This window comes from Mustelus asterias, unplaced genomic scaffold (assembly GCF_964213995.1).
Source record: "Mustelus asterias unplaced genomic scaffold, sMusAst1.hap1.1 HAP1_SCAFFOLD_3887, whole genome shotgun sequence".
Lineage (NCBI taxonomy): Eukaryota > Metazoa > Chordata > Chondrichthyes > Carcharhiniformes > Triakidae > Mustelus > Mustelus asterias.
The window spans coordinates 1-24517 of record NW_027593832.1 but is presented as its reverse complement, the minus strand read 5'-3'; the positions used below and the strand labels follow the sequence as shown (position 1 = coordinate 24517).

Here is a 24517-nt window from a genome sequence, read left to right as displayed (position 1 = left end):
TACATCTTTCCTCACCTTTGAAAGCCTTCAGAAAATCTAATTCTTCATGTGCACTTTCGGTGATTAGTCACTTCTAACCCTCCGAGACATTTTCTGTTTACAGGAGCTACCTAAAGTAAGCTGGTACATATTGTTGGTTCTTACTCAAGAGCCAGGCTCTGAACGCTCTTATTTTAAAAAGGCAGAATTCATCATGCATATTGATGATTTTAACGCTAATGATGGTAATTATTTCTAGATTATAAATAACATACCTTCCATCAGTTTAGATACTTGAATAAAGTCAGATATTGTGGTTTGATTGGTGAGTTTCAAGATCAAACCACTGTATCTATTTCCATCCAGGTTGTCTGTTATGAGCTTGTCTATTGACCTTGATGCTGCATTAGCCAAGAAATAGCACTGGGGACTAAGAAGGTAACACAGCTTACACCATTGCTCTTCATCCTGAGTAACAGAACAAATAGATATCACTTTGTTGTAAAATAAGTGAAAATTAGTTGTCTCAGGTAAGTTTGTCTTTAATGTAGTAAAATCTCCCAAGACAATTTACACGAGAGTTTTTTAAACTAAATGTGACACCTAGTTACACGATCTGGACAAGTTAAAGCTTGGCCAAAAGTGATGGTTTTAAGGAGTGACTTAAGGCAGGAAAGAGAGATGGAGGTGGAGAGGTTTAATGTAGGAATACCAATGGGGTGGGGGGGGGGGGGGGGGGGGGGGGGTGGTGAATAGCGGGAATGTGCAAGGACTTAGAACTGAAAAAAATAATAATAGGCCAAATTTTCCAGTCTTTGGATCATCGGAGACCAAAAGTATGACTAAGATACGGGTTGAAACTGTGTAGAAGTCCTGAAGTGCAGACTTCCGTGGGAATTGCTCAGCAATTCCGATCAGCATTTCCCCATTCCCCTGTCCCCAGGACCAGGAGCCTATGAAGATATATACTTGCTAAAAGGTAGCTAGTGTTGTAGAAATGGGGCATGTCTTGTCATTCCCCCAATTCCACTAAGATCTGATGGAGTTCTCTCAAGGATGCTGTGGTCCGCATTTCTGGACCAATGGATTTGGAAATTCTCAACAGAAATACAGAGCAGCACTGGGTCAGGCAGATTTTCAGATGCCGCAGCAATCTGATGATGGTTTCCGCACCCTAGAAAATCCAGTCCCTTGGGTTTTAAGGCTGGAGGAGAGCACCGAGATTGGGAGGGATAAGGCCATGGAAAGATTTGAAAATAAAGGGGGAATTCCTGGAGTGTATATAGGATGGGTTTCTGGACCAATACAATGAGAAACCAACTAGAAAACATGCCATCCTAAACGGGGTATTGTGTAATGAGAAAGGAATCATTGGCAATCTAGTTGTGTGAGGCCCCTTGGGGTTAGAGACCATAATATAATAGAACTCTTCACCAAGGTGGACAACGATGCAGTTGATTCTGAGACTAGGATCCTGAATCGAAATAAAGGAAAGTTCGATGGTATGAGCCAAGAGTTGGCTATCTTGGATTCGGAAACGTTACTTAAAGGGATGAGAGTGGATAGGCAATGGCAAGCATGAGAGCGCATAGGTAAACTGCAACAATTGTTCATTTCTGCCTGGTGCAAAAATAAAACTGGAAAGGTGGCCAAACCATGGGTTACAAGGGAAATTAGAGATAGTATTAGAGCCAATGAAGAACAATGTGGAGAAATGCAGTGATTTATTTTGGTAGGAGGAACATGGAGAGACAATAAAAAATAAAGGGTACATTTCCAAAGGGGGTACTGGAACAGAGGGACCTGGATGTATACGTGCATAACACATTGAAGATGATTTGATTTGATTTATTATTGTCACATGTATTAGTATACAGTGAAAAGTATTGTTTCTTGCGTGCTATACAGACAAAGCATCTCATTCATAGAGAAGGGAAAGAGAGAGAGCAGAATGTAGTGTGACAGTCATAGCTAGGGTGTAGAGAAAGATCAATTTAATGCGAGGTAGGTCCATTCAAAAGTCTGATGGCAGCAGGGAGGAAGCTGTTCGAGTCGGTTGGTACGTGACCTCAGACTTTTATTTCTTTTTCCCGACGGAAGAAGGTGGAAGAGAGAATGTCCGGGGTGTGTGGGGTCCTTAATTACGCTGCCTGCTTTGCTGAGGCAGCGGGAAGTGTAGATAGAGTCAATGGATGGGAGGCTGGTTTGCGTGATGGATTGGGCTACCTTTGGTAGTTTCTTGCGGTCTTGGGCAGAGCAGGAGCCATACCAAGCTGTGATACAACCAGAAAGAATGCTTTCTATGTTGCATCTGTAAAAGTTGGTGAGAGTCGTAGCTGACACACCAGATTGAGAGAGTGGTTAATCAAGCATACAATAACCTAGGCTTTATTAACTGGGGCATAGAGTACAAGAGCAAGGAGTAAATGTCGAACTTACATAAGACACTAGTTTGGCCTCAGATGGAATACTGTGTCCAGTTCTGCATGCTGCACTTTAGGAAAGATTCACAAGAATAGTTTCAGGGATGAGCAACTTCAGTTATGAAGATAGATTGGAGAAATAAGGGCTGGTTTCCTTGAAGCAAACAAGGCAGCGCAGAGTTTAATTGAAGTATTCAAAATCATGAGTGGTCTGGACAGACTGGATAGGGAGTGATTGTTCTCACTTGTGAAATGACGGAGAGTGAGAGGACACAGATTTAAAATATTTGGCAAAAAAGCAAAAATGATATGGGAAAATCTTTCTCATGCAGCAAGTGGTTCATATCTGGAATGCATTATTTGAGAGTGTAGTGGAGGCAGGATTGATTGAAGCATTCAGAAGAAAATTAAACTATTATCAGTAAAGGAAGAATGTGCAAGTTTACAGGGAGAAGGCAGGAGAATTGCAATAAGGGAATTCGGCATTCTGAAAGCCAGTTCAGAAATAATGAGCCAAATGGCGGCCTCCTGAGCTGTAGCAATTCTTGATTCTGTCGTTCTGTGATTCTGTGACCCTTGATGGAAGATACTGAAGAGCAACACCCATCCGGTCAAGACACCAGAACTGCATCTTCAGAAGATGTTCATGAATCATGAATCATGACTGGCTTCAAAAGGCATGTACCTGGCAAGCACACCCCCGAAGAAGTGCAAGGTGAACACAGCTCTCGTGGAGTGGCACCTCATATCCAGGGGCCTGACTTGAGGGTGACCAGGCCTGACTCAGGAGAAACCAGGATAACACTTAAGGGATACCAGGGTAACTTTGAAGGGAGACTGGGGTCCTACTCAGGAAGACATGTGTGGGGGAATACAGAGCGGAAAGCTCCAGGATACATCATCATAGAACCCTACAGTGCAGAAAGAGGCCATTCGGCCCATCGAGTCTGCACCAACCACAATCCCATCTAGGCCCTACCCCACATCCCTCCATATTTTACCCGCTAATCCCTCTAACCTATGCATCTCAGGATACTAAGGGGCAATTTTAGCATGGCCAATCAAGCTAACCCGCATATCTTTGGACTGTGGGAGGAAACCGGAGCACCTGGAGGAAACCCACGCAGACACAAGGAGAATGTGCAAACTCCACACAGACAGTGACCTGAGCCAGGAATCGAACCCAGGTCCCTGGAGCTGTGAAGCAGCAGTGATAACCACTGTGCTACCGTGCCGCCCCAGGGGGAAGATTATAGGGTACTAGGGGCCCATTTGGGGAGACCAGGTGGAAGATTCCAAGGCATCGCAAGTCTAGTTGGGTGAGACAAGGGGGAAAAATTCAAGAGAGGTGACTAAGGATTAGACTGTCAAGTATGAAAAGCTCTGTTCCTGAGGATGCTTTCTGCTGTTGGGCCATTGCTTCTTAGAAGGACCTCACAGAGGGAAGGGAAGCCTTGGGCACAGGATTCTCAGAAGGGCCTCACAGAGGGAAAGGAAGCCTGGAGCAATGCAGTAGGGGAGTGAGGGCTAATCATGACTGACGGTTCCACTCAAATCTGGGCGAAAGGGGGGACTTCTGGAGATGGGCTGTTGACAAGGTGGTCCTTGTGATGGAGGAATATGTGACACTTTCGACTGCATAAAGGTAAAGATGGTAGCTGCCAAGAAACTTGCACACACCTGCATGAAATGCTTTTTGTGATTGCAGACCAGCTACACATTTAGGAAGTGAAATCCATTCCTAACAAGGAATCTCTCTGGTTGCTCACAGTGCCTTGATGGCCACATGGGTGCAATCAATGACTCCCTGCACCTGAGAGAATCCAGCGATAGAGTCAAATTCCACTGTCCTCTGTGCCAGTGTTACCATATCTTTTTGAAATTCTATGTCAGAGTCAACCCTCTTGATTAGCACATCTGTGAGCGATCTTATACTATAATGGACAGCCACTTGAGAAATCCAATCCAGGTTAGCAGCCAATCCTTGAAACAACCCACGTACGAAAAGGTTCAGAGCTCTGTTAGTTTTACTAGCAGTGTGCCCAAGTAATCTGCTAGACCTGAAGTAATCCTCAACAAGGTCATAAACCCATGCCTGAATAGGTGCAGAGTCCTTCTGCACTGATGTCCTGACACCTCTAGAAAGCTTATTCTCCTACAATAAGCATGGCCGGGATTTTCCACCCCCTTTTCAGCTGGGGGGGTTAGGAGACCAGAGTGGACAATACGATGAGAAGTCCAAAGTCGCATATGATGTTGCTGTGAAAGCTTCCCATGAGGTCCCATTTCCCCTCCGCTTTAAGTAGTGGGCTGTATTTCCCGCTAATATCCAGAATTTTATTTGAATATAGTTGCATCTGATTATCGGGCCCATACACCATAGTCATTCCCCAACCCTGGTCAAAGAGTTTATCCACAGAGCCGTGATGTCAGAACAGCATGAATCATGACTGGCTTCAAAAGGTATGTACCTGGCAAGCACACCCCCGAAGAGAAGTGCAAGGTGAACGTAGCGCTCGTGGAGTGGCACCTCATATCCAGGGGCCTGACTTGGGGGTGACCAGGCCTGACTGAGGAGAAACCAGGATAACACTTGAGGGATACCAGGGTAACTTTGAAGGGAGACTGGGGTCCTACTCAGGAAGACAGATGCGGGGGGGGGGTGCGGGGGGGGGGAGAATACAGGGCAGAAAACTCCAGGATACCAGGGGGAAGATTACAGGGTACTCGGGGCCTATTCGGGGAGACCAGGTGGAAGATTCCAAGGCATCGCAAGTCTAGTTGGGTGAGACAAGGGGGGAAAACCCAAGAGGGGTGACTCAGGATTAGACTGTCAAGTATGAAAAGCTCTGTCCCTGAGGATGCTTTCTGCTGTTGGGCCATTGCTTCTTAGAAGGGCCTCACAGAGGGAAGGGAAGCCTTGGGCACAGGATTCTCAGAAGGGCCTCACAGAGGGAAAGGAAGCCTGGAGCAATGCAATAGGGGAGTGAGGGCTAATCATGACTGATGGTTCCACTCAAATCTGGGTGAAAGGAGGGGCTTCTGGAGATGGGCTGTTGACAAGGGCAAAACTATGTAAAGACGTGTCATTGATCTGTACCGCACTGCCTGGAATCAAACTGGTCACACAATTATACCCACTTAAAACACCACTTATGAGTGCGAATGCTATTGATTGATGCTCAGCATTTTAACCTTGATGCACTGCAGGTATATGCTCAATTCCCAGGGAGTGTGTATGACTTCTATATTCCCAGCCGCTCTCAGATCCCTGACATATTTCAGGGTCCGCAAAAGCTGCAAGGGACAAGGTTACCCACTGAAGAGGTAACTGATGACGCCTGTGTAAATGCCATTGTATCATGTTGCATCTGTACTCAATGAAGCTCATGCTGCAATTCGCACTTTGGTGGAGCAGACCCATAGGGATGCTGAAGGTGAGGTTCTGGTGTCTGGAAAAGTCTGGTGGAGCCTTGCAATACAATCCACAGAGGGTGTCAAGCATCATTGACAATTGTTGCACCCTGCACAACCTGGCACTGCAACAAGGGGAAGAACTACTCGAGGAAAAGATGAGGAATCTGTTGATGGGGTGACACGCTGAGGAGGTCCTCAAGGGAGAGGATGTCGGCCATGAGGAAATGATGATGTCCTGACGAGCCATAAAAATGCTCATTGCTGCTAGATTCATGGAGGGTGATGAGGACATTGAGTCAGGACACCCCATTATCTTCACATGGTTTTTGTGAGCATTCCTCTTCTGTTAAGACTGATGGCAGTGCACGCTGTCTATGATAAGGCTCCTGTCATGAGACGCCACGGTCACCCATCGTGCTTACATTCCAGGAGAAGGATGATAACTTGCAGTAGGAACTGTGCACATAGATCCTTACAGAGTTTCTCCGAATGTCTGACTCCTGTCTGGCTGTTGGCAACTCGCTTGCTCCCAATTACTAGGATCATATCATGGTGATGCATGAAGTTCAGGGATGCCACCAATTTGCTGGAAACCTTGCACAAAGCTCATGGAGGAAGCCCTGGACTGAACACTCTGCCTCTATCTTGTGCAGGAATCAGTTCAGGATTACAGGAGCTTACTGGAACAATAGAAAAGGTGTAATTAATTAGACTTTATTTACAAGGTGATTGTTATGTACAAGTGCTTAACACCCTTGTCCAGGCTATGCAACCAGAGCTACTTAACCTTTCTAAACCTGTCACTACGCCTTGGTGCATCCTCAACATCCACAGTGGAGGTCGAGGCAACCAGCTATCTACCATTCCCTGTTTTATGTGATGACCTTAGTGGGTGTTCTATGGAGGGCCATGATCTGGAGGGACCGCAGCCTGCTTTTGGGGTCCTGCCACCCTCCTCAGCCTGTGGAGCTGAAGTTGAAGTGATCACAAGAAGAGGGGTTCAGATGGGTGGGACAATCCCAGAGTCACCTGGATGGATGGCCCTGGGGTGTGCACCAGCTGATTCTCCTCCCTGTGGATTCCAGAGGGCCCCTGGCATGGTCCTTGGGATATGCGGGCAGCTGGAGTGAGCTCGAGAAACCTCGCCATCCTCTCGCCCTGCCACTGATGGATCCCAGCAAGTGTATGCACCAGGGAATGCATGTCCTGCAGCAGTGCTGGGCAAATGTCTTGCACCAAGGTCTCCATAGTGACCACCACCCTAGCTGTGTTAACCTTGTTGCATTTGAGTGTTGGCACAATCACCTCTGACAGTCTCTTGTCTCACCTGTCTCAGGTGGACACTCTCTTCCATGCACTCTTCCAATCTGAGGAGTGTACCAGATATCTCTTCCTGACTTTTCCCAGTTTTGCTTTAGACCTCCAGCAACTGAGGCATGACTGAGTCCAGAGACTCGGCATCAGACTGAGACTCAGCAATTCCTAACCTCCAGCAATCCTCCAAGTTCTGGCATCCTGGGAGTCCCTGCCTCAACATACTCTAGAACTAGGTCCCACCCCTGGGGTGGGTATCTGTGCTGGTGCAGAGTGCGGGGGAGTGCTGTAATGGTTCTTTTTTGGAGTCCATGAATCCCTCCTCTGTGGTGCTGTCAGTGCTGTAGTCGTGGACTTGATGTAGTGGATTCCCTAGGCTGCTTCCCAAATGTGCCTGCAAAAGAAAGGAGAGCTCATTAGTATATGGCAGGGGCTTGAGAAACAGGAGACATGACTCACACCATTATTATCTGATTCATGTTGCGCTGCTGGATCCTCACTTGTTTGTCACTGGCATCCTCACCATCAGCACAGGAGCGGTCAATGAGCAAAGTGATTCGGACATGATTCACAGGGCTTATGAAGATGTGTGTAAGAAAGCAAATGAATGTTTCCCTTGAGCTGGCTTGACGCAAGATCCCTGTGGATGTGTATTGGCTCTGAGAGTGTGTGACTTGAGTGCAATGATAGTAATGACTTACCCTGGTACAATGGAGATCATTCATCCTCTTGAGACACTGGATGGCTGTCTTCTTCTGCAAGGTATTAGTGCTGACCACTGATCATTAAAGAGCTGATGTGATGGTGGGCCGGGCAAATCAGATGCTGCCCGCCAGCAATATGGCATGGAGCCTGTGTAAAAAGGTTTACTGCCACTTTTCACTCACGCCATCAGTGTTTGCCGATTTTGGAGAAAATTCCACCCAATATTACGTTTGTTACCTTCCAATCCCATATTCCTCAGCTCTGTGTCCCTCATGGCCAAGGGCCAGTCTCCTTTGCTGCTGAGGATGTCTTTCCTAAACCTCTCCACTTCTCAACCTCCCTTTCTTCCTTAAAAACCCATCTCTTTACCTGGTCACCACTCATTCTTTGGCTTATGCATTGTTCCCTATATCCTGTGAAGTGCTTTGGGGAAGGTTATGCTATGTTAAATGTATTTTTACAAAAGCAGCAGGTTGCCATTTTAAAGACTGACTCAAAATAAGATCTTTAAACCAGATCGTACAGTAGTTCACATTATTTATTCATACTGATCTTAATCTTCTTAAATTTCTACAGTTTTGGTAAACTTTCAACAGTATTTTGAAATTAATGATCATCTTTCAAACTAATGTCAATGATAGTTACCAACCTCCTTCCGAAGGGGGTCTATCAGACCAATGATTGATGGATACTTTTCCAACAGGCTTGTGTACAGTTCCATCATTTCATCGGGATGTTTGAATACTCCGCTTATAATTTCATATTTCTCCCTCTCCTGGAAGACATAAAGAGAAATGCCCAATCCTTATCCAATTTTGGTATTGAAAGAGGCATACAAAGAAATTTGGCAAGGAAAGAGCATTTGACATAACCATGTATTTCATCATGTTTTTTTATCATAAAACATTGCCTCTTCCATGTTTATTCTATCCAAGTCAAGCCCTCACAACCTTGCAGCTCAAGGCTCAGAGTACCTTCAATATGCATCATACAATTGAAAACTTTGTGAACACTCATATCTTTAAAGTTTCAATAATACATCAATTCACTGTGAAACAAACTAGCTGTATAATGCATCATCTCTTATACTAAGGTCAGTGTGCCTTTCTGGGTCATGATAAGTCTGCACCAACCAATTTAGTACAGACAGATCTCCCTTTGGTGAATCCTCTGGCAAGATACGTTATATCTCTAAATGAGGAGACGTTGAGAAGTGCAAATGTTTAGAGAGGGAATTCCAGAGACAGGGAGGGATGAAGCCATTGAGAGATGTTACATGAGGAACAATGTTAATTACATAAAATTATGTAAATTTAATCTTAACTCACATAATCCATCAATTCATGAGCAGCGCAATTGAGCATCAAATGCAGATCTTCTCCCAGCGTCAATTCTAGTGCGTTACAAGCCTCTTGGATCACCTCAAAAGGCTGTTCGGTTTGATCAAATCCTTTCTCCCAACAGCCCAAGTCAGACATTGCTGTAGGCTGAATGTAATAAACAGGAAGTTACTTATTTTGTTAGATTGCTTGCTTAAAAATTGTGATTTAATCATTCAACACCAAAAAATAAGATTGTCTTCTTTCTTCTAATAATTTAATTTTAACATTGCACATAAGATTGCTTTTTTGGCTGTTTAATTGGGATAGATAATAGATGCATTGTTCAACATATTCTTACTCCAGGTTTTTGGGTGAATAAACATTTGGTAATTTGTTGTTGAAGAGACATCATCATCTTAAGACTCTGCAAGACAATTTCAAAGAGCCACAATTAGATTCTCAAATCATTCCATGCTGGTGATAAGAGTAAGCAAATGTTCCAGACTTATTAGGAATGGATGTTTTTGTTTATAAACACATAAATTATTCTACAAGATATTTGGGCTCTATAACACTTATTGGCTTCCACGGAAATTAAGCATACAATGATAACTATTATAACTAACAATTGCGCATACACAAAGATAACCACTACAAATGATAATTATACATGTAATCAAAAACACTTATGATACCATGAACTGGAGATTTCACATGATACAGCTCTTGAGCTTGAGGAATTGGCAAGCCATGCCTTTTTAAATGCTAAAGTATTTGTTCTAACACCCCTCTTCTTGTAGCTTTCTTCCACTATGGCTACAGAAATAGGAGTGGGCCAAATGACCCCTTGAGTCTGCTTCTCAACAATATCATGGTTGATCTTAATGAATTTCAGTTTTAACAAAAAAGGCCTTTCATATATCTTACTTTGGCTTTATCTTGACTCAGTTATCAATCAAATAATTCACTGCCTTGGAGAGATGCATCCTTGGAGCAGTTAACCCTTCAGGGGACCACTGCTGAGACAAAAAAAAATCTCGTGGCTAAATGCTTTTCAGCTAAAGTTATATCTGCTAAACAAAACTGACTTTTCCAGCCTTCTAACTAAAACCTACTTAGCAGGAAAATGTTAAAAGTTAATTATCTGACTTTACAAGGCATTTGATTATTGGAAATAAACTGCTGGAGTTACTTTCATTTTTCCTTCCTCATTCTCTTCCAAAGTGGGATAGGTGGAAATTTGTTGTCTCTACCTGTTATCTCTGAGGAAACATGAAGTATCAATTGAACAAAAGCCAATCTTTTTTATAGTACTCGAATTTCCAAATATTCAGACGGAACAAACTATTGCTCAGATTAAAATCAGTATTCAGGACTGCATCAGCAATCAGGTGCAGCAATTAACATCTCACCAGGAAATGCAGCTGAAAGTAGCAACAAACTAATATAAAATTAAATTAAAAACAAAGAACAAGAACAAAGAACAATACAGCACAGGAACAGGCCCTTCGGCCTTCCAAGCCCGCGCCGCTCCCCGGTCCAGGATTGAATCCTGAATCCAGGATCCCCGCCCAATTTTCCAGCCTATCTACATACCAATATCCTATCCACCGAGCTGTACCTCACAGCTACGATGCTTTGTTCATTACAACCTATTAACTTACCCCCACCCCCCCATTCCAGACCATGTGATCTCCAGGGAGAGGCGAAAACCCAGAGTGAAAAACCCCAGGGCCAATATGGGGAAAAAAAATCTGGGAAATTCCTCTCCGACCCCCTGAGGCGATCGAAACGAGTCCAGGAGATCACAATGGCCCCGATCGTAAAATGCTTCCCAACCCTAGTCATTTCCACTTCCACGAACACCATATGAATTCCCTGCCCCCGAGACAGGTTCCCAACTATCCGCAGTCTCACTCTGTACTGGCACCAGCAAGATGATCATAGAATGAAGCCTTGAAACGAGAAACCAGGAACAATTAGCCCGCGCCGCTCCCTGGTCCAAACTAGACCACTCTTTTGTATCCCTCCATTCCCACTCCGTTCATATAGCTGTCTAGATAAGTCTTAAACGTTCCCAGTGTGTCCGCCTCCACCACCTTGCCCGGCAACACATTCCAGGCCCCCACGACCCTCTGTGTGAAATATGTCCTTCTGATATCTGTGTTAAACCTCCCCCCCTTCACCTTGAACCTATGACCCCTCGTGAACGTCACCACCGACCCGGGGAAAAGCTTCCCACCGTTCACCCTATCTATGCCTTTCATAATTTTATACACCTCTATTAAGTCTCCCCTCATCCTCCGTCTTTCCAAGGAGAACAACCCCAGTTTCCCCAATCTCTCCTCATAACCAAGCCCCTCCATACCAGGCAACATCCTGGTAAACCTCCTCTGTACTCTCTCCAAAGCCTCCACGTCCTTCTGGTAGTGTGGCGACCAGAACTGGACGCAGTATTCCAAATGCGGCCGAACCAACGTTCTATACATCTGCAACATCAGACCCCAACTTTTATACTCTAACGTACCGAAAACATCATTATTTGTAATAACCTATTGTGTTTGTAACAAGAAATAAATTACTTGTGAAGCTATGGCATAGTTTAGGGCTTGTGAGTGATGTATGGCTACAATAACATGAGAGACAGGCCGGCATTTTTGTGCTTCCGTTCTCATCGGGCTTGAATGACAACGGGAACATCAAATCGTGCAAGATTCCCAAATTTCATTATACGTCGGTGGGAAGTCCCGTAATGATTGTCCCCTGTGACATAACGGGATTCACAATGTTCAACATCAGGAACCCATTAGAATAAAATTGAATCTAATTATCTATCAATTGTGCCTGATAATCTCCCCCATCCTTTTATATTATCCATTCACATTCGTGTGAGGACAAGCTGATGTGAAAGGCAACGGGCATCCCACGGCATGCACCCGGAGTGCAGTCCCACCAGGGGAGCTCAGATTAATGCTTCGCTCGGGGCGGGTAAGGATCAGACCTGGGCAGTACCCTGGCATTGCATCATTACTTCCCCTTTGCACTGCCTCCAGGCCCTGGGGAAAGCTACCGGGAAGGGTTCTATTTTTACTTTTGTGGCCCTTTCAAAAGACTTCAAAAAAAAGCACAGTCTGTCCTGCCAGGCATAACATCGTGGAACTCGCCCTTGGAATATTTTTCAAGTTGCTAGCAATATGGTGGAGAAAACCGCAGTCAGGGCTTCAATGTCACTTTTCCTGCCTGCTGCAACATTCTGCCTCAAAGGAAAAGTTCCACGCAATGTTTAAGGTTGTGATTAGCAGGTTTAGAACAAATAGTAAATTTTTAGAATTCTAGAATAATTAAATTAAATAGATCAAAGGGCTTCCACCCAAACCTATTGTGATTTTAGTCCAAAACAATTCATAAACTTTCCAATGTACTCCACCAAAATTTGAGTATCGGTATGCGATCTGAATACATTCGTTGCAAATTACATTGGTTTCCTGATGGCTCGTTTGGGGGTTGAGGCTTTGCCTATCCTGAATATGAATAGCAATGTAACAGGATAGTAATAGTGGAGGGGTTGGTGTCGAAGATGTGGTTGAGTTCAGGACTCCCATTATGAGAATTCCTTGGGCATTTATTTAGTCCCAAATGATGGAGATTCACCAGAAAAAGCTCTTTGACTACCAAAAAATGTAGAGATCCTGAGGATTCAGGCCAGGACTCAAAGATTTAGTGCTACATTTTTTAAAGCAGTTTGGAACTTTTATTATTGGATTTTCTGGCTTTACATGCTTGCGTCATAGTTGTGCTCAGATTGGCACACAGCACCACTATTTGCAGACAAAATATGGGAACTCTCCCCCCAACCCCAAAAACCTTGACCATGTCAGGGATAGATGGTCCCAGTTTCACAATTCAGTCATACATACTACAATTACTGCCCTGCAGATTTGAGGAAAATAGTGATAGAACAATTGTAGCTATAAACCTGAATCTCACTAGAGGTAAACCCACGACCCATATGCTACATTTAAAAAACATAATCAGTCCTTTTCTGGTTGCACTGGCAATGTTCTTGGAAACTATGAGTCAATCTCAAAAACAAACAAAAGTCCATCTTACTATGTCAATTATTGAGCAAGTGAATATTTATTGGGGAAATTAGAGATGAGCAATAAATGCTGGCCTTCCCAGTGCCACTCACATCCCATGAGTGCATTATAAAAAAGTAAAAAAGAAGCAATATCTTTGCAGTGCTTTTACAAACATAGGAAAGGACCAGTTGGTCCATCAAACCATTTTATATGTTCTCCTGCCCAATGCAGGGGAAAATCCTCAACACCGGTGCTCCACAAGGCTGTGTTCTCAGCCCTCTACTATACTCCTTATACACCTATGACTGTGCAGCCAAATTCCCCTCCAATTCAATTTTCAAGTTTGCTGACGACACCACCGTAGTGGTTCAGATCTCAAACAATGACAGAGTACAGGAATGAGACAGAGAATTTGGTGAACTGGTGCGGCAACAATAATCTCTCCCTCAATATCAACAAAACAAAGGAGATTGTCATCGTAAAGGAGAACATGCCCCTGTCTACATCAATGGGGACAAAGTAGAAAGGGTCGAGAGCTTCAGGTTTTTGTCCAGATTACCAACAATCTGTCCTGGTCCCCCCATGCTGACGCTATAATTAAGAAAGCCCACCAACGCCTCTACTTTCTCAGAAGATTAAGGAAATTTGGCATGTCAGCTACGACTCTCACCAACTTTTACAGATGCACCATAGAAAGCATTCATTCTGGTTGTATCACAGCTTGGTATGGCTCCTGCTCTGCCCAAGACTGCAAGGAACTACAAAAGGTCGTGAATATAGCCCAATCCATTACGCAAAACAGCCTCCAATCCATTGACTCTGTCTACTCTTCCCACTGCTTCGGCAAAGCAGCCAGCATAATTAAGGATGCCATGCACCCCGGACATTCTCCCTTCCACCTTCTTCCGTCGGGAAAAAGATACAAAAGTCTGAGGTCATGTACCAACCGACTCAAGAACAGCTTCTTCCCTGCTGCTGTCAGACTTTTGAATGGACTTACCTTGTATTAAGTTGATCTTTCTCTACACCCTAGCTATGACTGTAACACTACATTTTGCACTCTCATTTTCTTCTCTATGAACGGTATGTTTTGTCTGTCTAGCGCGCAAGAAAGAATACTTTTCACTATATGTTCATGCATGTGACAATAATAAATCAAATCAAATCAAAATCGTTACAATGATTAGAATTGCCTTACCTGCTTATAACTGAGGTTGGATTTTGGAACGGCTATCACTTCCTTCAGCAATTTTAACTTTCCTCCAGAAGACTTCCCACAACTAAGTAAACTTACCATAGGAAGTGGCATTCTTATTTCTTTGGGAGGCTCCTAAAATTTCAAGTTACAGTTTTAGGTTGTATTTAAAACTTGGAAATATGTAGATGCTTTCCTTCCGTATAGTTAGATTTCTCTAGTACCAGAATAACTTGCATTAAATATGGTAATTTCCCAAAACATCATGTTGGTGCATATCTTACATTTGATATCTTTACACACCAGAGGTGTTTAATTACTACCAAGAGGCATAATGATTGTACGTTTTGCCTCACAGAAAGCTTGCATAATTAGAGTGTTGGTATTTTTTAACAGAAAATTACAACACTGTCAATGTCGATGTTATATTGTACCTGTTTGCCCTTGGATATTTAGTAGAACTTTATAGCTGTGAAAGGTATTTAATACACTACTAATATAAACACTTTTTGTGGCTGAACTTAAACTATTTGAATCCATAACAAAATGCTACAATCAGCACACACTATAAATACTACTGTAATAAACATCAGCATAAAAGACTGAAACATCTGGACTGGCACATCGTGATCTTTCTCGAGGACTGGAAGAACAGGGTAACCTCTCTAACCAAGCAGACATTGATGGAAGTGACTGAGGAAGTCAGCATAGAATTGCAATCTGTCCAAACTGAAAGCAATGAACCTAGAGGATCCTGAACCTCAGGAGGGCAAGAAAGGTGATAGCATAATATTTTCAGGTGCCAAGCCCACATGCTGATTTAACCAGCATTCCTATGCTTAGCTCTCCTCAGAACAATATATCTTATAACTCAATCCTCTCCAAGCACCTCACATCCCCATCTGAACAACACTTGCATTCATCCTTGTCCTACTGCGTTGTCTCACCCAAGTCCCACTCTCCACACATATTGTCCCTTCCTAATGTCCACACGAGCCATTACTAACACGGCTTTTCTTGCAGGAGAAGAAAGTCAACAAACTCAGGGACAAGTCTGAGGCAGAGGGGGTTGCTGATGTACATGGTAATCATCCTAAGACTTGCATCTTGATGTCCACTGGCTATGCATGCTCACCTGTCCACTGGGAAGGAAGTATTTTTCCAGGAAAAGCTGCTGCTTGTGTTGCTCCTGCTATTAGTGTTGTTGATCTGCTTTGATATTTGTCAGGGGTGCTAGTTAGAGTTGCATAAGCTGCTCCCATGCTGTGGTGAAGGTGACAATACGAAAGCACAGCTGAAGGTGAGTGAAGTGCAAGGCAGGTGTAATGGCTACCAAAAAGTTGGCAATCACTTGTCAAGCAGTCTTTGAGGGGTACTCTGAGCAGCACCTTCTCACCTGGCCATGACTGGAGCTCTTCAGTTTCATAGGTCAAGAGCTTTCCAGCTCATCAGTTTCACTGAAGAAACATACTGCACTGTGCACTCACCTCAGTGACCCTGGTAAGTTTTACACAGTTTCACACAGCTTGGGAAATAGATCTACTCCCTTTTAAATGCAGAATTATTCGGTAAAACAAAATTTAATTGCTGTGAGTTACATGGGGGTTCCCCACTCACCTCAAACTTACCCATGTGAAACTCAGAAAAGGCTGGGGTGATGTCAGGATGCCAACCCTACGTTATATTTAGGGGTTTTAGCTCTCTGCATGACCCAAACCTGCTTCCCCCACCTTTAAAAATTCTATCCATTCTTTCTTCATCTACCTTGTTCAACTCACAATTTTAAAGATCTCTATCAGACCATTTCTATCTCATTAGCTAAATGAAAAGCCACAATTATAACTTTTTATGCCATTAGGTGAACATAAAATCTTTTTTTTAAAAATAGATTAGAGAATATGGAAGTCTTTGAAATAGCCCACAAAACTGAACTAATGTTCATGTCCTTGTTTGTATTTTCTGTACAGATTTAGCTCCATCTGTTGTCCATTTTTCATGCAGCCATTCTTCATGTCAATCAATATTTTTTCAGTGTTTACCTCTAGATATTCTTAATGCCTTTGAAATTAGGTTGTAGGATATTGATATGAATGTTTAACAGTCAAATGAAATTTCTTGTTCTTTTATTTACAAAAGTCATTATCCCATCAATTTTAAAAGGCTATCATTCCACAAATGTCATTTAGTACCTGTTAAATATTTTACTATTATTTCTAACCTTATTTTAAATACAACGAGTTAACAGTAAACATTTTCTTATCCAAGGTTAATCATTACATTTTATTAGTTTTGATCGGCAGACACGGTCATTTCCACCTCTTGATTAATTTCAAACATCTGCTCATTTACTTTTTCTCAAACCATTAGTCCAGATAGCTTCAGTAAATTCCAATTATTTTTCCCTTGCTTTTCGTCAACAGTTTAACTCCCCACCTAGCAATATGCAGTTCATTATTCCTGTACAAAATCCTTACATCTAGAAAAACACAAGTTATCTACAAAATTAACTTTCTTAAATAAAGGCATTTTAAAGAAAGAATATCTATCATAATATTTGCTGTGTTCTTGCATAAAATTCATGAAATAACTACAAATATATGAGTCATTGCATTACATATTTTTTCTTTAGTATCTCACATCGACTTCCCATGTTAGCCTGTGTCCTCATAATAATGTTACTGTCGTAGCTTCCTCTCCCACTTGGCTCAGCAGGCAATGTTGCTATATTACTTACCCTTCAGAAACAACATCCAATGTTATGAACGTTTCATCTCTACTGAACTTAACGTTACAATAGTCGATAGTGTGCTGCATAGAGATGACATGCTAATGGCAATGCTCATACATGCTGCCTGTTACAATGCTTGATAAACTGTGTTCTGTCCTCCCTTTACTTTTATCACTTCACCCCAGGATACCATCACTATTTGCTTAATTTTCCTTTCCCTTATCATTTTTGGATCACTCTCTACAAGGCTTTCACTTACCTCATCCAAAGATCCAATACAATCTTAAAGATCTGTGCAGCATTATGTTTGAAGTATCATTCACATTGAATGTTAAACAATTTCACAAATATTTTAAAATTAAACACAAAATTTTGTTAACATATACTAATTCAAGGTATGGCACAAAGGTTAAGCCTTTATAAGCTGAGGATGTGATTTCTATATCAACATAAGGGACCTTTTGCCTTTCTATTACATAGCTTGAAAGTTGCAGATTTCATTTTTACATAGTTGCAGCTTGTATTATTTAAATAGTAATTGTGAATAGAATAAACTTAAATGCTAAAAAGCACAGTTTAAATGTCCACCTACCCCTTTGTGATTCAGTGAAGCGATATGTAAATATAATGAGGAATTCTGAAGTCTGGTTGCAGCTCTGGCCACTGCCAATGATACAACACCAATTGCCACTCCACCAGGAAAAAATGGTTCTGGTGGTTCACGGGGTTTGATTGGTTTCTCTGGAGCAATACTTTTCTTGGCTGTAAATAAATATAGTCTTTCAAATATATATCCAATATGATCTTCCAGAATAATTTTGATCATCTTATTCTTTTTCCAGCTAATTAGTGCTGAGAGTGTCTCTGTATCATGATGCTTAGGGCATTACGAGTACATGAGACAGGCCAGGTGGACTAGTGAGTCATTTCCTGTTCATCATTTTCATATACTACATGTAGGAAGCCAAGTGCCTTTTTCAGATGATCTAATTTTTAAAACGTCAGCTATCCCAAAGCTGACTTTCAATCAGTACAGATCAATCAGACTTCAATCAATCCTGGACACCAGTTATGTGCTAGTATTTCACCCAATTAACCATCCTTCATAAATAAACTTAGTTTTTATTAACAGGGGGTTGGAGATTAAGAGCCATGGGGTTATGCTGCAACTGTACAGGACCTTGGTGAGACCACATTTGGAATATTGTGTGCAGTTCTGGTCACCTCACTATAAGAAGGATGTGGAAGCGCTGGAAAGAGTGCAGAGGAGATTGACCAGGATGCTGCCTGGTTTGGAGGGTAGGTCTTATGAGGAAAGGTTGAGGGAGCTAGGGCTGTTCTCTCTGGAGCGGAGGAGGCTGAGGGGAGACTTAATAGAGGTTTATAAAATGATGAAGGGGATAGATAGAGTGAACGTTCAAAGACTATTTCCTCGGGTGGATGGAGCTATTACAAGGGGGCATAACTATAGGGTTCGTGGTGGGAGATATAGGAAGGATATCAGAGGTAGGTTCTTTACGCAGAGAGTGGTTGGGGTGTGGAATGGACTGCCTGCAGTGATAGTGGAGTCAGACACTTTAGGAACATTTAAGCGGTTATTGGATAGGCACATGGAGCACACCAGGATGATAGGGAGTGGGATAGCTTGATCTTGGTTTCAGATAAAGCTCGGCACAACATCGTGGGCCGAAGGGCCTGTTCTGTGCTGTACTGTTCTATGTTCTAAACCTTGACAGTGACTGTCAGCAGACTATTCAACATCAAAGCCAAAGCCATGTCTCTTCTACAAAATGCTCACATACATTTTGAACAAGGATTGCTGAGAACTGACTGGGAATATGAACTCTAGCAATTTTCACCTGCCCCCAACTCAAGAATGCTGATGTCAATTGTAGCATCCTAACCATCATAACATTTTAGAATCATAGAGTCATAGAGGTTTACAGCATGGAAACAGGCACTTCGGCCCAACTTGTCCATGCCACCATTTTTTTTTAAACCCCTAAGCTAATCCCAAGTGCTCGCATTTGGCCCATGTCCCTCTATACCCATTTTATCCATGTAACTATCTAAATGCATGTTAAAAGACAAAATTGTACCCGCCTCTACTACTACCTCTGGCAGCTTGTTCCAGACACTCACCACTGTGTGTGTGAAAGAATTGCCCCTCTAGACACTTTTGTATCTCTCCCCTCTCACCTTAAACCTATGCCCTCTAGTTTTAGACTCCCCTACCTTTGGGAAAATATATTGACTATCTACCTTGTCTATGCCCCTCATTATTTTATAGACCTCTATAAGGCCACCCCTCAGCCTCTTACGCTCCAGAGAAAAAAGTCCCAGTCTATCCAGCCTCTCCTTATAACTCAAACCATCAAATCCCAGTAGCACCCTAGTAAATCTTTTCTGCACTCTTTCTAGTTTAATAATATCCTTTCTATAATAGGGTGACCAGAACTGCACACAGTGGCCTTACCAATGTCTTGTACAACTTCAACAAGACGTCCCAATTCCTGTATTCAATGTTCTGATCAATGAAACCAAGCATGCCGAATGCCTTCTTCACCACTCTGTCCACCTGTGATTCCACTTTCAAGGAGCTATGAACCTGTACCCCTAGATCTCTTTGTTCTGTAACTCTCCCCAACACCCTACCATTAACTGAGTAAGTCCTGCCCTGGTTCAATCTACCAAAATGCATCACCTCGCATTTGTCTAACTTAAACTCCATCTGCCATTCGTTAGCCCACTGGCCCAATTGATCAAGATCCCGTTGCAATCGGAGATAACTTTCTTCACTGTCCACTTTTCCACCAATCTTGGTGTCATCTGCAAACTTACTAACCATGCCTCCTATATTCTCATCCAAATCATTAATATAAATGACAATTAACAGTGGATCCAGCACTGATCCCTAAGGCACATCGCTGGTCACAGGCCTCCAGTTTGAAAAACAACTTTCTACAATCACCTTGTGTCAAATTTTCTGTCAGGTTTTAAATAAAATTTGTTTTCTTGATTTCCTGCATCTCCATACTATGTGGAATCTCCTACCTTTTATTGCAGAAATGTAATTTTCCCATCTCCCCTGACTCATTTGATCATAGAAATTTTAATGTGTGGACAAGTAAATTAAGGCCTCTCCAAATCAATTTTGCTGGAAAGACGTAACCCAAATCATGAGGCAGATGATAATAAGCATTGAAAGGCTCACTCATGATTTGAGGGGGTGGGTGAGAAATTCTGTAGAGCCCAGACAATAGTTCATCCAGGATAATTAATGGGTAATGGAGAATGGTCAGCCAATGGCTGGCAGGACTTTAGTAGAGGTACTGGAAGAACATTCATTTTGTCCAAAAAGACTGCCACAAATCTATTTTTTGGCCATGACAGAGTGACTTCCCTTTAAGGGAAGCTGTGCTGTTCAGGATCATTAAGCACAGTTTGCATAGCATAGACTCTGCATATTTGGACATCAAAGTTGTATCAGAGTTCGATGCATATCAAAGGACCCCGGTTTGAATATATTAATGAGCCCCCTGTACATTTCAGGTTGGAGTCTAGTTGGCTACTTCAGAGTCAGAACTGCAGCAAGTGTAAAGAAAGTAGACAATGTGAGTAGTGAGGAGGAAGTAAGGAGGTTTCAAGGCAATTAAGACAAGTTGAATGAGTGGACAAACATATGGCAAATGCAGTATAATGTGGATAAGTGTGAAGTTATTCACTTCGGTTGGAAAAACAGAATGGCAGAATATCAATTAAATGGTGATAGATTGGGAAATGTTGATAGACAAAGGGATCTTCTACACCAGTTACTGAAAGCAAGTATGCAGGTGCAGCAAACAGTTAAGAAGGCAAATGGTATGTTGCAAAGGTCTCGAGTATATGAGCAAGGATGTTTTCCTGCAGCTGTATAGGGCCTTGTTGAGACCACACTTGGAATATTCTGTGCAGTTTTGGTCCCTTTATCCAAGAAAGGATATACTTGCCATAGAGAGAATGGAGCAAAGTTTCACCAGACTGATTCCACAGGATTGTCATGTGAAGAGAGACTGGTTCAACTATGCCAGAATTCACTGCGGTTTAGAAGAATGACAGGGACCTCACTAAAACAAAATTCTTACTGGACATACTGAGTAAAGGAATAATGCTTCCTCTGGCTCAGGACTCTAGAACAAGGGGTCATAGTCTCAGGATACGGGTTAGACCATTTAGGACTAAGATGAGGAGAAACTTCTTCACTGAGAGGGTGGTGAACCTGTGGAATTCTCTATATCACAGATAGCTACGAATGCCAAGTTACTGAATATATTTAGGAAGGAAAGAAATAGATTTCTAGATTCTAAAGGCAAAGGGGAGATGGGGAGAGTGCTGGAGCATAGCGTTGAGATCGAAGATCAGCCATGATCATTTTGAATAGCTCCTATTTTCAATGTGTCTATGGTAAGAAGCCAATGGGAAGTTTATTTTTAAATTCTTTGTCTCACTACTGTACCATTCTCACCAAAAACAACAGCAATATGAATTTCATTCCTGGATGTTCATAAATGCTCCATCTTCCGGTGTATAAAATAGATTTAATGATTTTAGATTGGTCACGTAAATGCTTAGCCATAGGCCTACAGATATGCACGGCAAAACAGTCTGCAATTCCGCATTAAGGACTTCTCTTGCAGAGACAGAAAGATGCAATATGCAATAGTATGCAATATGTTTGAAGGTCTCTGAAATCATGGAAGTGGAAGTTAATTTCTAGAATCCCTAAAGTTGAGTATGCAAATTATTTGTAAATCGAAGGTCAGGTGTTCCTTTTTATTGACGTTCTGTTTGATAAAGATTGAAAATTACAAGAAATTGCACTGGCATCTGCTGTTCACCATTTTTTTTCTGTTGTATGATAGTTTTATGATTTAATCAAATGAGTTTCTTTCAACCTCTGTGAGGTATTGGGAGTCTCAGCAATTTCAAAGGAAGTTGCAAGGAGAAGGTGGGGAATTGTATGCCCCTGCACAAAAATAATTTATTGATTTAAGTACCCCAAGATATGTGAATTAGTATTTTGTGATTGGTTTCTGGGAGACAAATAAAGACTCTGAATATCCTTTGGGGGGAATTGTATACCTGAGACAGAAACCACATGGTGCTGGTATGGCAGAGGCATAGAATGGAGAACAACCCAGTGATGCCAGCTGCACATCTCAATGGATCTGATTGCATGAGTTTCCTGTGGGGCAGAGATGGAAGTTCAATCCACCCCCAAAGGCCTTGAATTAAAAGAGGTGGGCAGCTGAGACGGTGTCCTAAGCATCAGCGGAACCTACAGGGTTTCCAAGTTATGGTCATGGTCTAGAAATCTCCAGAAGATTGCAATCACAAGGTTTTGGAATTGGTCTTTACTACTGGAGATGATTTCTTAGCCTCGACTCAAGTTTACTGGTCAAGCTGGTTTCACTTATTTGTGACTCTCCAGCACCATACTCCCTCGCTTGCCCAAGCATGCAGCTCCTGCCTCCCTTTCAATGCCAGTTTTCCAGAGTCCTGTTGCTGTGCAACAACTGTTAAATTTAAATCAGGCACCCAAGCACACAGTGAGAGCCTAATTCAAATGCATTAATGAGGTGACCATCTATGAACAGTGGGGCACTTGTATAAAACCCATCACTGTAAAATGGCAACAACTTGTTTGCTGTGGGCTGGGGACACATTTTTCATTTTTAATATTCAATAAACTATTTTAAATAAGAAAGCCTACCAGTTTGTAGAAATATTTTTCAAAATTACCTTTAAGAGGTTTCTTTTTCTTGTCTATAGTAATAGCTGTGGTGTTTGAAATCGATAAATCAGCCTCCGTTATGACCTCTACTTCAGCATCTTTTTTCCTTTGCTCTTCATCTTCTTCCAATTTTCTTTGAAAGTATTCACTGCAGATATCAAGTTTAGAATTGGCACAATGCATACTTAGCAAATTATTACCAATATACTAGAGGAAAAAATCTGTTACTTCAATTATGAGGATATATTGGAGAGGTTGGGACTGTTCTCCTTGGAGAGAAAAAGGTATTCAAATTCATGAGGGGGCTGGAGACAGTAGATAAAGAGAAGCTGTTCCCACTTACATAATGATCAAGGATGAGAGGGCACAGGTTTAAAGTCATTTGCAAAAGAAACAAATCAGATGCAAGGAAAAACTCTCTCACACAGTAAGTGGTTCGGATCTGGAATACTACTTGGCAATATGGTGGAGACAGGCTCAATTGAGGCATTAGATGATTATTTGAATAAAAACACTGTGCAAGGGTACAGGGAAAAGGCAGAAGAACATCACTAAGTCACAATGCTCATTTGGAGAGCTGCTGAAGACACGATGGGCCAAATGGCATCTTTCTGCTCCATAACGATTCAGTAATTATGTGATTTAAGACTGAACACTTAAATTAGAAATATAGGAGGCGATTCTTCCAAAAGTGCTGAATTGGCGGGAAAAATGTTCTAGATCATGACTGTTTTTTCAGTGCAACTTCAGACCCGAATCTCCCCACTCTGTGAGCTCTGCATTGCACAATCGTGAATATTATTAAAAGCTCAGGGGTGGGGCCTATTCGTGCCAAAGAGCCTGAAATTGGCGGGATGAGTGGGAACCCGCGCATGCGCACATTGCTGGGAGACCTCCCAGCATCCAGATCACTGCCGTCCAACCCCCACAGACATCGCTGGCCTCATTGCTGGCCCCCACAACCTCCCCCCAGACATCGATGATCCCCACAACCCCCCCCACAGACATCGCTGGCCCGCACAACTCCCCCCACAGACATCGCTGGCCCGCACAACCCCCCCTCCCCACAGACATCGCTGGCCTCCACAACCCCCCAAAGACATCGCTGGCCCCCCTCCCCATCCAGACAGTGCTGGCCCTCCCCCTCCCCCATCCCCATACAGACAGTGCTGGCCCCCCTCCCCCATACAGACAGCGCTGGCCCCCTGCCTCCGTCTCCTCCCATACACAGACATGGCTGCCCGCTCATCCCATGCCCCCGTGGATCTGGATAATGCGGGTACCCAATCCCTCCATCCCTTGAACATACTGTCCTCACTGCTGCCCTGCAGAGAACTTGCTGATGCATAACCCCAGCTTGTGATCATTCCTTCTCTTGAATGGGAGCCTTGAGTATTGCACACCCTCCACCCCCCCCCCCCCCCGCCTTCCTTGACACAGCGGCTTATCGATTAGGAGCCCTAAGTATTGCATCCCCTGGACACCGCAGCCTATTGAATGGCAGCCAATCAGCACCCCGAGGGATGCATAACACTCAATTTAAAGCAGCCTTCAAAATTTCTCACAAGCATTTGTTGCC

General features: G+C 42.8%; 1 protein-coding gene across 1 annotated transcript; it reads right to left on the bottom strand.

The window, feature by feature from the left end:
- Positions 1 to 254: 254 nt before the first annotated feature.
- LOC144490834 (enolase 4-like) lies at positions 255 to 23121 on the bottom strand (the record flags this gene model as incomplete). The annotated part of the gene is made up of 7 exons (XM_078208530.1): positions 22947 to 23121; positions 17758 to 17927; positions 14441 to 14572; positions 9519 to 9584; positions 9167 to 9325; positions 8488 to 8613; positions 255 to 447 (listed from the first exon to the last, which is right to left on the bottom strand). Coding segments are annotated over exons 1-7 (1021 nt in total), but the record flags the coding sequence as incomplete, so codon positions are not given.
- Positions 23122 to 24517: the final 1396 nt, after the last annotated feature.